This window comes from Cydia splendana, chromosome Z, assembly GCF_910591565.1.
Source record: "Cydia splendana chromosome Z, ilCydSple1.2, whole genome shotgun sequence".
In the NCBI taxonomy this organism is placed as follows: Eukaryota; Metazoa; Arthropoda; class Insecta; order Lepidoptera; family Tortricidae; genus Cydia; species Cydia splendana.
In genome coordinates this window covers 14309723-14327786 of record NC_085987.1, presented here as the reverse complement: position 1 = coordinate 14327786, position 18064 = coordinate 14309723, and the positions used below count along the sequence as shown (strand labels likewise).

General features: G+C 36.1%; 2 protein-coding genes across 2 annotated transcripts; one reads left to right on the top strand and one right to left on the bottom strand.

The window, feature by feature from the left end:
• Nucleotides 1-350: 350 nt before the first annotated feature.
• LOC134804424 (UDP-glucuronic acid decarboxylase 1) lies at nt 351-5012 on the top strand. Its single transcript, XM_063777465.1, has 9 exons — nt 351-574; nt 726-1045; nt 1472-1651; nt 1754-1859; nt 1944-2057; nt 2292-2479; nt 3418-3550; nt 4142-4278; nt 4760-5012. Exons 1-9 carry the CDS (start codon nt 514-516, stop codon nt 4874-4876), a joined length of 1356 nt encoding a protein of 451 aa, XP_063633535.1. The 5' UTR covers nt 351-513; the 3' UTR covers nt 4877-5012.
• A 119-nt stretch (nt 5013-5131) lies between these two features.
• On the bottom strand, nt 5132-8359 carry LOC134804428 (beta-1,3-galactosyltransferase 6). The gene is made up of 3 exons (XM_063777468.1): nt 7578-8359; nt 6616-6806; nt 5132-6464 (listed from the first exon to the last, which is right to left on the bottom strand). Exons 1-3 carry the CDS (start codon nt 8220-8222, stop codon nt 6134-6136), a joined length of 1167 nt encoding a protein of 388 aa, XP_063633538.1. The 5' UTR covers nt 8223-8359; the 3' UTR covers nt 5132-6133.
• Nucleotides 8360-18064: the final 9705 nt, after the last annotated feature.

Sequence of the window (18064 nt, the reverse complement as noted above, 5' to 3'; positions counted from 1 at the left end):
CAACATTGAATGAGCGAAAAAAGGAAATGTTTGACTACTATTCTCTTTGGTGGAGTCTTGTCTTGATCAGTAGGGCTACCGCCAATACCGAAAATCGTCAATTGCGGGCATTTTTCTCTGTCACTCTTATTACGCCTTCATTGGAGTAAAAGAGAAAAATGCCCGCAATTTGCGAACTTCGATTATCGCGGTTACAGCCGTTCGGTTTCGGTGTTCAGTTAACTTCAGTTCATTCCACGTTCATTCCGTTCATTCGTATCATCAGTCAATTCACTTCAATCAGTCATCAGTCAGTTTGACAAACATCATTATCGTAAAAATATAGTAAAAATACTAATAACGTATTGTAAAGTGTGTGACGTTTCTATTTCAATCTACTCACTGTTTGCTGAACATTTGCTGATGTGAATTCAGTAGAACGTAGTGATTATAAGCTTTTTGGCATTCAGTATTTGTTTTTAAACATTTTGCCGAAATGTGAGCACTAAGAATTATAGAATATTCCTTTCAGATATGTTAAGGCAATCTTTAAAATTCAGAAAGACAATAACCATAACATGTATCTTGTCTTTACGTAAGTACACATGTTTTTTTCTATGATAAGGTGCGATGTTGCACTAGCTGTAATACTAGAAGATTCTATTCTACGGGTATTAACCACCTGTTTTGTATCTTGTAATTAGATATAAATATATGCTCAGTATCACAGACCACGTCTTTTTCAGTGTTTTTACTATTTCTAATACTTACGAAAGATAAATATGAAGAAGGGACACACAAAGATAACCAAAGACTAATTGTCAATTCACCAGAAATAACCTATGACCAGATAAAAAGAATACCAGTTAGGTTTGAGAATACAAACATGGAGAATCCTAAACCAATACAATCTAATGAGGCAGTGGATAGTACAAAGCGTCAGCTGCAGGATGCGCAGGCTAGAATAGAACAATTAGAGAAGAAAATTGCTATATTAGAGGGAAGGGTACCACAAAAATATCCTGAAGTAAAATACTTGGGTTACAAAGAGAGAAGGCGCATTTTGGTAAGTTAAAACGGTGGACAGAGCTTGGATGCACTCCTCGATAATGGCTTTAGGGAGAAAAAACATTTGTTAACTTGCATGTATATAGAGTCTGACGAAGCTAACTGCATGGCATTTGTGATGACAAAGTGTGACAACTCATCATTGATGTCAAATTTCTATGAAAATATGACATTTATAATGACACTCTCACTTTGTTCTATTCAAGTTCATGCAAAGTTAGCTTAGAGTTTAGACCGACTAACAAATTACTTTATCTGTATACTGTGGCTTTGTCTGTATGTTAAGGATATATGTGTGTGTGTGTGTGTGTGTGTGTGTGTGTGTGTGTGTGTGTGTGTGTGTGTGTGTGTGTGTGTGTGTGTGAATATTAAAATAATTTAATATTTATTCACTATTTGACATCTCACTGCATTTTCATTTCAGGTAACAGGTGGAGCTGGTTTTGTAGGGTCCCACCTGGTAGATGTTCTTATGATGCAAGGCCATGAAGTAATAGTTGTTGACAATTTTTTCACTGGTCGCAAGCGCAATGTTGAGCATTGGTTTGGCCATCGTAACTTTGAAATGATTCACCATGACATAATCAACCCGCTATATGTCGAGGTATTTATTCTAAACACTTAGGCAGTAGCAAATCAAATCAGTTTGATGTACTAAATCCATCTTAATACAACTGTTGTTTTTATAATTGTTCTTTTATTTTAGGCTGATGAAATATACCACTTGGCTAGTCCTGCTAGTCCACCTCACTATATGCAAAATCCTGTGAAGACAATTAAAACTAATACATTAGGGACTATTAATATGTTAGGTGGGTGTCAAGAAATATATTTACTCATAGAACTTATATCTACTGCATGACTAATTTGTTAATAATTTTTATTTGTTATTACAGGGCTAGCACGCAGAGTTGGAGCAAAAATTTTAATAGCCAGTACTTCTGAAGTGTATGGTGACCCAATGGTTCATCCTCAACCAGAGTCATATTGGGGCCATGTCAATCCAATAGGTAATTATATTAAAATCCATAACATTTCTATACCCTCTAATTACAACAACTCAAAAATAATCATTATATATGTATCAGCCACATGTATACACTTAAAGTTGGTAAAATGAGTACAGGTATATTTTGTAACATTCGATACAAACAACCTATTATGTTTTTATTGTTGTTGAGTATACTAAATATGTATTGTTTGGTAATTTAAGAGAATAATTTCTAATAACGACTCCGTTTTAGGGCCAAGAGCGTGTTATGATGAAGGCAAAAGGGTTGCAGAAACATTAGCATATTCATATGCAAAGCAGGAAAATGTATCTGTCAGAGTTGCCAGAATCTTTAACACCTATGGACCAAGAATGCATGTGTCAGATGGGCGTGTGGTGTCTAATTTTATCATGCAAGCATTACAGAACTTAACTATCACAGTAAGTTATCAAATTAGTGGGTGCATACCGACAATCCATTTTATTTTTTTGGCTGCACAATAATAGACCAGAGGAAGTGGTTGGAAGTAGTGTTGTTAAAAGACTAGTCTTGAAGACTTAAACCTTAAAGACTTTCAAACCTTGAAGGTTCAAGCATTGAAGACTCAAGCGTTAAAGGTTTGAGCTCAGAAATGGTTCAGAACCTTAACGACTCAAGCTTTTTATGAGCTCTAAGAGTAAGTCTTTAAGACTCGGGCTTAATAGAGAGCTCAAGCTTTATAAACTCGGGCCTATTGAAAGCTCAAGCCCCCGAACCTCGAAGGCCTGAGTCAAGCGTTAAGAGCTCAAACAATGAGCATTATAGGCAGAAAGTATTATTGTGTATTTATTTTTAACCCTTAATTTGACGGTGTCCGGTGTGGCGGTCTACCTAGTTTTTAGGGTTCCGTACCCAAAGGGTAAACCGGGACTCTATTACTAAGACTCTGCTGTCCGTCCGTCCGTCCGTCACGTCACCAGGCTGTGTCTTAAGCTTTTAAGACTTAAATGCTACAAACCTTATAGACTTAAACCTTCAAAGCTTAGGAGGCTTCAAAGCTTGAGGCCTAAAGACTCGAGGTTTCTGTGCTCGTAAGCAGCAACGCGAACTTATCAAGTTGAGGCTTATATGGTCGAGGCTTCTAGACTCAGAAGTCACGACTCGAGTCTTGTAGTTTACGGTGAGTTTACGCCTCGAAGCTTAAATTCACAACATTAGTTGGAAGGCATAAAGAAAAGGCAGCCATACAAAACATCAAATTGTTTGATCACAATCACATTGAAACATCAGGGGCCTATTTCATAATAAAATACAAGCAAATTCAATTAGTGATTTCACATATAAAATCTGGTCAGCTTTTTTATATTCCCACTTAGTCTGTGTACGAAATATATTTCAGGTATATGGCAATGGGAAGCAAACCAGATCATTCTGCTATGTCTCGGATCTTGTAAATGGTCTACTGTCACTAATGGCATCGAGTTATACTCTGCCTGTTAATATAGGAAATCCCGTGGAGCATACAATAGAAGGTAATTTTATTTCAGTGTGGTTCTAACCAGCCAATGGCTCACTTGAAAGGTGGCTAAAGAGAAAACGCAAGTTAACCACGGGGGCCTAGCCAAGATGGAAGGTTGTCTCATATTTTCTTAGCCTGTATCTGTAAGTCAATGTATGAGTAGCAATACGTTTTTTTATGACACGCAGGCAAACGGCCCCTAAGTGCACTTTGTTTAATAGAAACCTGCTTTGAATTGTATCGCGACTTTCGCCACAAACATGATATATTTTCTAGAGCTTTTATTTAATTAGAAATTAGGCTGCGAATATGCTATTTTCCATTATTGTCCTAGTTTGAGACCCGTGTGGCTAGATAATTTAATGGTATTTAAAAGCGCCTGGGTAAATTAAATTCTGTCATACAAAGAAAATTTGAAATATTTATATCTGTAAGCTTAATTAGCACAGGAGCACGGCGACAATATCTCGCCCGTGAGATAGACGGGTAGTCATCTCGCGGGCGAGATACTGTCGCGGCGCTCCTGTCCTAAGCCTCCAGTGTGCAGTAGAAACTCGTAACGTATCGTGTAGGCCTCCGCAAGTGATTATTATTTATGTTCTAGAATTCGCGATGATCATAAAGAACATAGTGCCTGGGTGCCGTAGCACGGTGTCAACAGGAGCGGCTGTGGAGGACGATCCACAGCGACGGCGACCTGACATTACCCTCGCTGAAATGCAGCTTAATTGGTCTCCTAAGGTTCGTACACTCAATTATCACACAATAAGAAACCACAAGGTTCTGCTGCCTGATGATGATGTGTAACTACTTATGACCAACCTGACTTTAAGTTGATGCCGCGTATATATACGCAGTGAAGTGTCATACCCCTTACTTAGCGACCTCTTACAAACCTCTATTAAATATTGTCTCTTTCTAACACACGGAAATGTCAAAAGGACGGATAGGGACAAACGATTATCAACAGCACCGGGCCGACGAACGGCCGTTCATACATTTTATCGAGTTCAACCACCACCTCTCCCCGAGCCTTATTTTGCTGCGTACGTAAAAGTTTTCTATTACCTATTATTTTAATTATTTAGATTTCATTTGTTTAAGAAGTACAAGTGCTTTGTTTCTCGAATAGGTCACAGGGGTAACAATATTGAAGTGTTTGTAAGGTCAATATTGGGAAGGAAAACACTGATTTAGGGGTGACACATTCTTAATTTTACAGGTTTCCCTAGAGGAAGGATTACAGAGAACAATCGACTATTTTAGAGAAGAATTGTCGAGAACAACATTTTATAACAATCAAACATATATGGACACAAAAATTAAAGGTTCTCATTAAGACATAGGTACATTAAGTATATGGAATGGATTTATGTAGTTATGGATTTTTGTAAATGTGATATTAAACTATTGACTGTACAATGTTTCACATGTTGTTTTTTTATTATTCAATAAATACAAAATATCATATGGTTTACGATCGTTTTATTGTTTCCAATTCTTTCTCATAAATAAGTATAGTTGTAGGTTAATATTGACTAGAAGTTATGTTCCGGCGCGCTTCCCGAAGCCGAAAGCCCCAGAGGAATTTTGGGGCTAAGGGAGTGGGGTATACGCTGAATCCTTGTACCGGGCGGAAGCTGGGGCAAGATTATTTAACGGGGAGAATGCTCGCACGCGAAATATTGAAATAAAAGAAAATCTGTCCAAGGAGAGGAGACACAGCATTTTTCTATTAAAATTGATTTAGAAATTCAGTACCTAACTAAAACGAAATTTACGGATATTGCAAATGATGCAAATAAGAAATGACATAATTGCAATGAGCATTTCATATTATATGGCAGTGATTCAGTTTAATAACAAATTCTATCCTATTATCAATGAAAAACTCTAGCTTAATTTCCAGTTATGATATATTTATGTGGTTCAAAGCCGGCTTCTTAATGTTTTGGGAACAGAAAAAACACTGGAACCTGAATCACTATACGTAAGCCTCTATTCGCATGTGTTTTTCTGCGAACGATGGCATGTGTTATGTGCATGCAACTGCCTTTTGCTGTTTAAACATACAACACCACATTGTGAATATTGTGATTTCGCCATCACTCATAACAGTCGTAACATGCAAGAGTTGCTGCTAAAGCTAAGTGATAAGAATAATCTTAGGAGGCCAATGAATCAAACAGCTATAGGTACTATAGCAAGCTATACATACCTATACCAATTGTTTTAAGGGTGAATACAAAACAAAAAAAATTGTTGTAATTCCCTACTTTCCCTTCTTAAAGTGTAAAGGAAGTCCCTAAAAGAAATTTTTGTTTAAACAATATTTTATCATTAAACGGTCTGATATGTACATCCATATCAAATTACAGATTTATAATAGTACTTGTCAACCCAATATAACTATGCCTCGGACGGGCAGATATAACAAAGCTAAGAATTCCTTTAGTAAATTGGTTGCAAGTGCATATCCTTCTTATTGAATATTTATCAGTATCAATTGGATTAGTAAAAAACTATACCTTTGTTCAGACTTTTTTGAATCTTCTCAGGAACTTAATTACTAAGAAATATTTGACTAGTTGATCCTTCACGTTTTCATGTTGCCAGGACTATTTTCTTTGTTCCTGCTAAATAAATGATGAAGTGAATTACAACATTGACTAGGGCGTGAGTTCCACTTATATTCATAGGCTCCTCTTTCTATGGTTTCAGTTTTGCACAGGTTTTCTCCTTTTGAGTCCACCAAAGCTTTGTACATCTGAAACATATCTCGAGTAGTCTGTTTATGTCTTACTAACATATGATTATGGCATCCTCGTGAAATCCATTCAGTGTCAAATCTGACATCATGAACTCTGTTGATTCCATCCAATGGAGCTGTCCAAACACCCATTGATATATCTTCTGATCGATATGAACTGAAAAAGGCAATTTGATGGGATTAGTACCAATTATTTTTCTGGTTTTTAAAATAGAAATAGAGACAATTTTAGTTAGGTATTACAAATAACTAAGTTCTTAATTAACTATTTAGTATTTACTATCTAGTATCTATGCATCTTTATTTACCTGAGAATTTCTGCATTTTTGGCAATAAAGTCTATGATGTTGCGTGAAATAACATAACCACCACCAAGTGCATATGGCAGATAGTTGTCACACAAGAACCAGTCTTGTTCCTGCCATTTGCCTTTTAGTTGGACGCGAGCATGCCCATTGAAGTATCCCCAATACAGGCCTTGATATTGGGTCACACTAGGCTGAGGAAAGAAGATTTCATTAGTATCATTTAGTTGGTTGGCAGGGGGTGATTACAAAGGGTTTTATTTCTGTCAGCCTTGTTAACTTGAATATTTCTAATCAATAGACATGACTGCTCATAGTGACAACTTGGTTTTTTATCAAAATTTGTGGCTGTTATGTAAAATAATCAGTAATGACCAGTGGCATAGCTAGGCGTGGGTGAAGCGTCCTCGCGCCCAAAGAGACCTCACGTGAAGGCCGTTTGGGCACATTGAAAGAAAAGGGCCTTGCGGATGCGACTTTACCCATGGTTAGGCATCACCACTGGTAATGGCCCACTCCCAAAATCTATCTGTTAATAAAAGGTACCTTGTACCCAGAAACCTTTTGTAAAACAACCATTCTCCTGATATTCACATCTATTCCTTGAAAGTCTATTTGCAGCATTACTTAACTGCAAAATATGACAAGCTCAAAGTTATAACCAGTGATAGAATACAGGTATTATTTTCAAATTAATCAATATTTATTTTTGATACCTTGGTGGCTAAATAATTTGTAATTTTGGATTGTATTCTAATCAAGTGGTTAACAAATCTTCAAATGGAACAGCTGTTTAATTTTCCAGTTTCATATAATTATGTCATTCCATTTTCTACACACCCAATGAGTTCCTGAAAAATAAGAACCCCAAACTCAACAAGGCATGACAATAAAGGGGCAATCTTTATTAAGGGTAAACCTGTACAGTGAAATCTTATTTAAATAACAGTCAATCTTCTTCTTACCTTGACTTGGCTGGAGATATATGTATTGAGAGTATATGAATTCATCTGAGGAGCAAAAGCTTCTAAATCTTTAACAATTAGGTCTACTCTAACAAAGGAGTCGTCGTCACATTTAATAATATACTTTAGATTCTTTACATTTTCATGGAACCATACAAAAGATAGTTTCATTTTCATAGCCAAATTTTCATATTTGTCAGTCAGGTTATCCAACAAAACCATATCATTGCTTCTGATACTTTCTGTTTTTAACATGCTTAATTTTTCAGTGCTTAATCCTTTAGTGCCAACTACAAAGTACACTTTGATGAAATCATGGTTGCTTCGCTTTCCAGTCCAACTGTGGTTCCACTTGTATAATCTTTCTCCATTTTCTAAAAATATATTGGACACAAAGTTTGCCCAGGTGCTACGAATAACATTACGCCGTTCCTCGTTCAAAGGGCTGGTTAGAACAAGCACCGCGTACTCTATACCACTAGTCGCAACTTGCAGTGCAGACACTGGGGTTACACTGGTTACAGTATTCACAGCATTAGCACAGTCAATTCTCAAAAAACACAATGCTATTCCACAACCAATACAAAAGAAAAATATACTAACGCGTATCATACTCTTATGCCTTTTGATAAATATTGCCACCATTATAATAATTGTTCAATATAGTTGATGCTCAACCAAAAATATTTATTATCTTTATCAAGACAAGGTGTATATCAAATGAAAACATCCCAATTTCAACTCAAAATATCTCGTCGCTCTGTCTGTTGGTGTTGATACGAGATCCCACTGTCACGAATAATGTCAATGTCACTGCTGTCACTAGTGTCATGTCAAATAATACAGATAAGGTAATACAATATAAGGAAGAGCGCTAAGCCAAAACTATCAACAGCGACATCTGGCAATTAGGGATTGAACTAGTAGTATTGAACCGAGGAAATATAACGATTTTAATGCGAAATAATTTGAGGCCTTTCATCAAGGCCCCAACGTTCTCTGTTCACTTTGACGGCGCAGCAACTAGTATCACTTCTCTCTCCTCGCTCTTTTAAAAATGCCCTTTGTCAAAAAACATAGACCTAGTATTACATAGATGAGCTATACGCGTGCCTCCGTGAGGGACAAAACACAAGCAAAGCGACAATATTAAAAACACGTTTTCACATTCCTGACAACATACCAAAAACAATCTACGTAATTCGGTCGGGTTATTTGTTGCCCACCATTTAACCAGACTAAATTTTTGGTGGGGAACAAACAAAAAGTGAGACTGTGACAAGGACAAGCAATAATACCGCTTTCTCTGCTACTCCTACTGAAATTTCCATAAGTGCATCTCGTTCGGTCGTTTGGCCCCTCCCCCCGTGTCATCTCTATGTTATTGTTCCTCTATGTCAAAAAAGGACAACCATGCAACCAGTGGTGTAGCTAGCATGGGTGGCACCCGGGGCGGAAATTGTGGATGTCACCCCAAAAATCAATCACAATTGTAAAATAGAATTACATATTTAAAAAAGTAATAGTAATTTATGTTTCATATTCCATAGCTCACAGTTTACTCCATCGCTTTCATTTTAGACTCCATGAACTCTCCCTATATAACTATAGTAATAGTGCACACCCTAGCGCGTGTTGCCTCTGCGCGCGTTCTATGACACAGGCAAGGACAACCGCTCGGTGTAATCCACATTTCATAAGTGTCAAAAGGGCATCTACGTGTTGGCTTGGGCTCCGCGCACGCCTCCCAAAGGTCCGAATCATCATTGTCCCGTGAAAGATATACAAATAATTTATGTTATAAAAAATTGAAAACTTTTTTTGCAAAGTGCGAGATTTGGAAGAGATTCTGTAAAATCCCATATCACAATGAATTTCAAATAGTCCAGAGTCACCCAATTAGAAACAGTGACAAAGATTCTCAATTACAGAAATAATCACATAATAAAAAAAACCTTTCTATGAATAAAAAAACCCTATGAGGCGCCAACATATTATTGTTCCATACCAGGTGCCCACGAGGAACCCGAGAGATTTTAACCACGCATTTCTGAGGCCAAAATAAGGAAAAAATAGTAAAAGAGTTTCGTCAATTGTCAATTTCGCCAAAAAAAAATTGTGTTTCCATTTTTTGTAAGTACGTATTTGTACATAAAATGTAAATGCTATAATTTGTAAAACTGTCACCTAAAAATAATTTTAACTTTTTTTTGTCAATTAGGTACAGAAATAATCACATAATTTAAGGAAAAAACCTTTACAATGGTCCTGAATAAAAAAAAACCCTACGAGGCGCTAACATATTATTGTTACATACCAGGTGCCCACGAGGAACCCGAGAGATTTTAACCACGCATTTCCGAGGCCAAAAGAAGGAAAAAATATTAAAAGAGTACGTCAAATTCTTATTTCGATTTTTTGTACGTATTTGTACATAAAATATAAATGCTATTTGTAAAACTATCACTCAAAAATAATTTTAACTTTTTTTGTAAAACCTAGTTTTTGCAAAGTGTACCTACTTGTCACTTTTTTACATTCTATCAATAAGGATATTTGAACTAGCAGGCCTATTCGGATTTCGAGATAATCACAAGATCTTGAGACGATTTAGAGATCAACTAGATCTACATTTGATATCGACTAGATGTGACTTGGATGTCTAAGTTATAACTTGTCGAAATCGTTCAAGAGGACCTCCAGAATCGCGGAAACGTCAAATCAAATATCTATCTTACAAATATCTTTAAATTATCCGTATCGTAACTTCTTGAAGCATCCAGGATGTGTATGTGTGCGTAGAAACGTGTATGTGTGCTATTTTAGGGATGTGAAAATCGATTTTAATCATGTTATATATCGATAAACGCTGCACAGCGGAACGAAATAGCTATTAATTGAAGCTTCAATATCTTCGTTAAACATAAACATAATTGAAATGCTAATTGATAATGAATATATTAGAATATAATAAAATAATTCAATTATTGCGGAACACATATTTTAGTAGGTATTTATGTATATTAATTAAATATCTGAACTTTCCCTTCGTTCCCTGCTGGGGCGTGACGATAAAATTGTGATCTGATAACCACAATCAAGAATAAAGGCGTTTTTGTTCATTTTAGGTATCGTTAAACCTTTGAAGTAAAATTAAAATTGCAAGAAATGTCGATAGTTTATCGATATGACTTTATCGACATGGCTACAGCAAGGTGGAGTTACATTGTTAATCGTACACCTACACTAAACAAAAGAGGTTACAGTCAGGCTGAAGCAACTAGGAACAAAAAAAGCGTTTGTATGGAATTTGGTGACCTAGCCATAGCCAAAAAAACAAAATAAAACGTCAGTGCTATTTATCTGTCAAGTCAACTGTCATCCACATTGCTTTGTTGCTTGTCATGGCGGTTCGCATGTTTTACTTACGTATATCTTGCAATTTCTTTTTTAAAAGCCTTCGTTATTTTCCAAAAGAACATACAGTGAGTTAATATATTTTGTTTAAATTCCACTGAAAACTAAGTTGTTTAAGTGCGAAATATGTGGCAATTGATACGCTCGCGAAAATCGCAAAAAAGGAAATTTATGGCTAAATTTCCATTAGATGAAGACCGGTAAGTATTGCTTCAGATACTTTTAGCCTTATTTTGGTGTAGCAGGCTATTAACACATCGAAAATTAATTATTTCATATCCACTTTCATTGTGAACTAGGGATGTACTAAAAAAATACAAGTATCGATAACTGCAGCCTAATTTTTTATCAATGTAAATAGTAAATAAATAAAATGTGTGAATTTCCTGATAACTTGCATGCAACATGACTATAATTATTTCTCCGAATATTTTTAGTGGAAAATTATCTATCATCTGTGTATTAATGGAATGGACATTATATTATATATTTATAGAATCTAGTAATAGGGGATATTACTGCAATGTTCTGCCGCCAGAGTGCAGCACTACCGACTCTAGTAAATTCATAGACTAACTTATTCATACTCTGCCTTTAACTGTTTTTTGACAAGTTTTCACAACGATAAATTATGACATTGATGCATCAAGGCGGTTTGTTAACAAGGGCCTACCGGTAAACGCGATAATTGAAATTTAGTTATCTGCCTCTTTATCGCTCGAATATGCAAGTGATAGAGAGATATCGAGTGAAATTTCGATTTTCTTGTTTTGCGGTAGACCCCCAGATTGTGACAGATAGTGGCAGTGGCGCTACCTACGCAGAGTTTTGCGTAATATTCCCTATTATTTAAGATTTTAACCTAAAATATAATAAAATGTATGTGTGTCTGTTTTAATTATTAAATGTTTTCAGATGCAGGCAGTGGGTCAAATAAGTTGTAAAGGAAGACTTAATTTTATTATTCTAGAATATAATATATAGGAAAGAATACATTTAATCAGGTGAACACACATTTTCTTCTGTTACCTGTGGACCGTCGAACCGTCGGGATGTATTTTAAATTAATTGTATTAAATTAAAAAAAAAAAAAACATTTTACATATTTTTATTTTAACAAATAAAAACCGTTTTCACATTAAAGTCCAACCATGTATTAGTCCACTCAAAGAACACTATATATAACATACGACTTAAATGTGGACTCGATTCTAACCTGATTTCGAGTACGAAATTTGTTGCCAGGGACCCATGTTTCAATTCTCCCCAATTTATTGATATCGATAAAATACGCAAGCGTGTAGCATACTACACTATTTAAGTCTGTTATGTTGGTACTATTGTTCTTTGACAGTTCTGCCGTGCAGTACTTAAACAACAGTAAGTGCTACTTTTGCGATTTTTTGTTTTTTCTTGATCTTGGACCACCATGTCAAGACGCACACATGTATATAGTCCACATGCGATTATGATAATGGGAACATATAAAAATCGAAGCATCCATGTACAGTAAATCAGAAGAATTTAGTAAATTATTGCGGTAAAACTAACTAAACTGCAGTAATAAAGTTGTCGGCTGTGAATTTTGAGACTTTACTGATTAAAATACAGTAAATGTCTCACGTTAATCCTATATTAACAAGTAAAGAGAAGTTAATACTTACGCCAAAAACTGTTTAAAATGCAGTACAATATAAATGTTCTAAAATATTTGTACTGTGTTTGAAATGTTTTTGATTTTGCAGCATAATTACTAATTAAAATGCAGTAAACTAAGCTCACTTACTGTGATTTAAACTGTGGTTTCGCTATTTTCAAATGTATTTACTGCCTGATACCTAAGAGATTTAACTAGCTTTCAAGTGTCGTTTCATTTAGATTGATTAACCACATTGTAGGACAAATGTTAAATAATATCGATACCATACCATTGAATGCGGTGCTGTCGATCGTCCTACAGTTGTCAAACACGGTCCTTAATAATCCCCTATCCTCTTAAGGCCCAAGGCCCTACCTATAACACTTATTCAGTTCGATGAAATTTAAATCATATTCAATTGAAACAGAGTCGTTCAATTTTTTTTTTTGTAATAATGGATATTCTTGTATAAATGTATGTGAAAGCTTTTTATTACTAGTATTTTTATTCAGTAGCCTTACCACGTCTTTGACACTGACATATTCGCTAACGTCTGCGTAACTTACTTTCTATACAACATCGGAGGTATGAACGAGATGTATTGTTAGAAAGTTATGCACAGGCTAGCGAATATGTCAGTGTCACGTCAGTGTCAGTTTCGTGGTAAGACTACAAGCATGTAGATGAGAAGATAAAGATCTCATTTTTATTGAATTTGTATGTGACATAGGCACAAGTTAGATTATATTAATCTGTAGGAATTGGTTATAAAGATTGAGTGCCATGGAAAAAGTCTGATTTTTATGATAGGTACTCTACGGGTTACTACTACTAATTCCAACTACATAGTAAAAGATACTTATTTATGATTGATGTGATTTTTTTAAATATACATTCGTGTATTTTTATAAACATACCTTATTTGTACCACGACGTGTTGGTATCTCAAAGAACTAAATCAATATATGTACTAAGTAAAATACAGTAAATAGTTATGAATACTGTACTTTAGCTTGCAATTCATTCAAGTAGTTATTAGTGTACGAGGGTTGTTTACAGTAATCCGCTTTTTTACTGCACTTTATTCTGCATTTATTGTGTTTTTACTTCTTTCCGAGGGTACAGTAAAACTGTAAAATTTTAAAAAGTAGTAATAATTGTTAAAATATAAAAGTGTTCACGTATTCGTATTTCATGTATTCCATGCTATATTTTGACATTCAAGCATTTGTAAATAATCATCGAGACCACAAAAAAAACGGTTTGTAAGGGTTTTTTGCGTTTTACTCGAAACTCACTTTTTGCACTTACTGTTGTTTAAGTATTGCACGGCAGAGTTCTTTGTCGTACACGTTGGTAATGATTGGAGAACCAAACATACACAGACCGATCAAATCGCTAGTATGGAATATATTCTCCTTGGTTACAGTGACAGCTCGCTTAGACGTAATCTTTAAATATATTATATCTATGCCTTTCATGGTATTTTGGCTATGCTAGAGGCATGAATCTACCTGGATCTGGCATGAGTGGTGGGGGTAACTGACAGAACGGGATAGTCTTATGTATCTTTCAGTGGGAGTAGCAGCGAAAGAGCTATTATTGTTTGTCCTTGTCACAGTCTCACATTTTATTTGTTCCCCACCTTTTTTTAGTATGGATAATGGTGGGCAACAAATGAATTCTACCAATCACAGTGTCGCATTTGCGTATGTTTTGTCCCTCACGGAGGCACGCGTATACCACTTCTATACGATCCTACCTTCTATGGCTAGAGGTCGCTTTTTATTTATCGGATTAAAGCCATATTTTACTATTTATTAATTTTTTTCTCAAATTTTTCCGTTTGATTTGAAACAACTGTTATAGTCCGCCAAGCCATTTCCTTCAGTAGAAAAAAGGAGTAAATTAAAAAAAAAATAGGTGGGAAGGGTTACTGTTCCATAGAAAATTTGAATTTCGTGTCTTTTTCTACTGACAAAGTTGTTTGACCGCCTATAGTTTGACAGAATTGCGCTTACGTTCCATTTAATGCGCACAAGTATTTAGGGCTTATAGGGCTTATTACACTTATCCTGCCTTCAGACGGCGAACTATGGAAGGTAGAGTGTACTTACTTTACTTTACTTCTACACTCCATACGGCGAACGATCGGCCGCGACGTCGGGCCCGATATCGGGTGTAAGGATCGTTTTCCGTTACACGAAATATTAGCACATATAGTTGGTCAAGCAGATCTTGTCAGTAGAAAAAGACGGCAAATTTGAAAAATGTAGGCGCGAAGGGATATCGTCTCATAGAAAATTTGAATTTAGCGCCTTTTTCTACTGACAGGATTTGCTTGACCATCTATAGTTTACAATACTTCTCGTTGAAAAAAAAATAAGTTCAACTGCAAAAAACATAAATTAAACATTTTTGGCAATTCGAGATAAAGTATTTTTAACAAGCTTTTATTAGGTCGACCTGTATGTAACTGACTGTAATGGAATCTAAGGTAACTAATTTAACCATCTTCCAAGGATCGTAGCGTCATGAAAATTGGCAGCTGTATGTAGTTCTGATGACAATACAATACAATAATATGGTACTGTCGAACTGATCTGATGATGGAGACAGGAGGTGGCCATAGGAACTCTGTGATGAAACAACGCAACCTAATTGTGTTAGGGGTTTTTAGAATTGTCTCGATGAGTATTAGTTGTCTGTCGTAAGAAAAGTACAGTCAGCGATAATAGCTTGTACCAAAAATGAAAATGTTTGCCAAAAACTTATTTATAATTATGTCAAATACTGTAAACGGTGTTCTTATATTTCGTAAAACGATCTTGCTCGGGCGTGACTTCGGTGCCGACGCCGGCCACGATCGAGCCGCAACAGACTACCGCAGCACCGCGACCATGGTGCGCCGCACCCTTAGAGAATATAACCAAACGGAGTGGTCATTACCAGGCGTTCCCCGCCAGGCTGACGCAACTAGGAACCAAAAAATGTTTTGTATGGACTATAGTGACCTAGCCGTAGCCAAAAAAACAAAATAAAACGTCAGTGCTATTCATCTGTCATGTCAACTGTCAGCCACATTGCTTTGTTGCTTGTCATGGCGGTTCGTAGGTTTTAAAGGTAGGTTTTTTTACTTACGTATTTCTTGCAATTTCTTTTTTAAAAGCCTTCGTTATTTTCCAAAACAGTCAAACGTGACAAGAACATACAGTGAGTCTATAGATTTTGTTTAAATGCCACCGAAAACTAAGTTGTTTCAGTGCGAAATATGTGGAAACAGATACACTCGCGAAAATCGCAAAAAAGGAAGTTTATGGCGAAATTTCCATTAGATGAAGACCGGTAAGTATTGCTTTAGATACTTTTAGCCTTATTTTGGTGTAGCAGGCTATAAACACATCGAAACTTAGATATTTCATATCCACTTTCATTGTGAACTAGGGATGTACTACAAGTATCCATACGAAGTATCGGTATCGACTGCAGCCAAATTTTTTATCAATGTAAATAGTAAATAAAATAAAATGAGTGAATTTCCAGATAACTTGCATATGTACAACATGACTATAATTATTTCTCCGAATATTTTTAGTGGAAAATTATCTATCATCTGTGTATTAATGGAATGGACATTATACTATATATTTTTGGAATCTAGTAATAGGGGATATTACTGCAATGTTCTGCCGCCAGAGTGCAGCACTACCGACTCTAGAAAATTCATAGACTAACTTATACATACTCTGCCTTAGGCCAAGCGCGCACCACGACTTTTTGTCGCGCGATAATTTAGTCGCAGAAATGTAACGTATGTGTTTATATGGCAGTGCGCGCATATGCGACAAAAAAATCGCAGCGATTTTAAAATTGTGATTTGTCACATTTTTCCGCGACTGCTCGCGACGCGATTGTCGCAAAGTGAATTGCAGCATACGGAGTTGTATGGCCCTGCGCGCACTGCGATAATAAAATCGCACCCCGGACCTCAGTCGGCACTTCGCTCTCCAAGCCTCAACATGTCGGAACCTGCTTCTCCGATGGAGTCTCAAGATGAGACGCTAGATGTTGACCATTTAATTATGGAAATAGAAGGAGATCACCTTTGTGGTATAAATACTCAAAGTTATACGGCGATCGCATATTAAAGACACGTTTCATGACAAACGACTGGTACGAAATCCATGTTGAGAATGAACAAATCGTCGACTTTTTCATCGCAGTGCGCGCAGTGAATTTTCTGCGATATATTACAGCGCGATTCTAAAATCGTGTCGCAAAAATTAAAATCGTGGTGCGCGCTTGGCTTTAAACTGTTTTTTGACAAGTTTTCACAGACTATAAATTATGACATTGATGCATCAAGGCGGTTTGTTAACAAGGGCCTACCGGTAAACGTGAAAATCGAAATTTAGTTATCTGCCTCTTTATCGCTCGAATATGCAAGAGTGATAGAGAGGTTAGATAACGAAATTTCGATTTTCTTGTTTCGCGGTAGACCCCCAGATTGTGACAGATAGTGGTAGTGGCGCTACCTACGCAGAGTTTTGCGTAATATACCCTATTATTTAAGATTTTAACCTAAACTCTAAGAATGTATGTGTGTCTGTTTTAATTATTAAATGTTTTCAGATGCAGGCAGTGGGTCAAATAAGTTGTAAAGGAAGACTTAATTTTATTATCCAAGAATATAATATATAAAAAAAAATCATTTAATCAGGTGAACACACATTTGCCTCTGTTACCTGAGGACCGTCGAACCGTCGGGATGTATTTTAAATTAATTATATTAAATTATAAAAAAAAACATTTTACATATTTTTATTTTAACAAATAAAAGTCATGTTCACATTTAAGTCCAACCATGTATTAGTCCACTCAAAGAACACTATATATAACATACGACTTAAATGTGGACTCGATTCTAACCTAATTTCGAGTACGAAATTTGTTGACAGGGGCCCATGTTTCAACCCTCCCCAATTTATCGATATCGATAAAATTCGCAAGCGAGTAGCATACTACACTATTTAAGTATGTTATGTTGGTACTATTGTTCTTTGACAGTTCTTTGTCGTACATGTTGGTAATGATTGGATAACCAAACATATACACAGACCAATCAATTCGCTAGTATCGAAGTCCCGTCTCTTAAATCGTAGTGATTATATTCTCTTTGTTCCCCGCTGTCGAAAATAGGCGGCCAATGGTCAACGACATGTCAACCACATGTATGGAGTGACGTTTATCTGACATGGCTATGATTACGTTACGTATACATTTGATGTGCCCCTCCCCCGCAAAAACGGCAGACTATTTTGTACCGAAAATTATAGACATGGCGTCTCCGTTGGTTATATCCTCTAAGGCCGCACCCAAAAATGAGCAACTCTTTCTCGCTCACTTATGGGTGTGGTGCACCAAGGTCGCG

What these genes read in the sequence shown, in the direction of transcription:
- LOC134804428 (XM_063777468.1), bottom strand. Translation starts at nt 8,222, where the DNA reads ATGGTGGCAATATTTATCAAAAGGCATAAGAGTATGATACGCGTTAGT. An exon ending in ATATCTCCAGCCAAGTCAAG is followed by an intron (nt 6,807 to 7,577) that starts GTAAGAAGAAGA and finishes TTCTTTCCTCAG; the next exon opens with CCTAGTGTGACCCAATATCA. An exon ending in AAAAATGCAGAAATTCTCAG is followed by an intron (nt 6,465 to 6,615) that starts GTAAATAAAGAT and finishes TGCCTTTTTCAG; the next exon opens with TTCATATCGATCAGAAGATA.
- LOC134804424 (XM_063777465.1), top strand. Translation starts at nt 514, where the DNA reads ATGTTAAGGCAATCTTTAAAATTCAGAAAGACAATAACCATAACATGT. An exon ending in GGGCCATGTCAATCCAATAG is followed by an intron (nt 2,058 to 2,291) that starts GTAATTATATTA and finishes ACTCCGTTTTAG; the next exon opens with GGCCAAGAGCGTGTTATGAT. An exon ending in TACAGAACTTAACTATCACA is followed by an intron (nt 2,480 to 3,417) that starts GTAAGTTATCAA and finishes AATATATTTCAG; the next exon opens with GTATATGGCAATGGGAAGCA.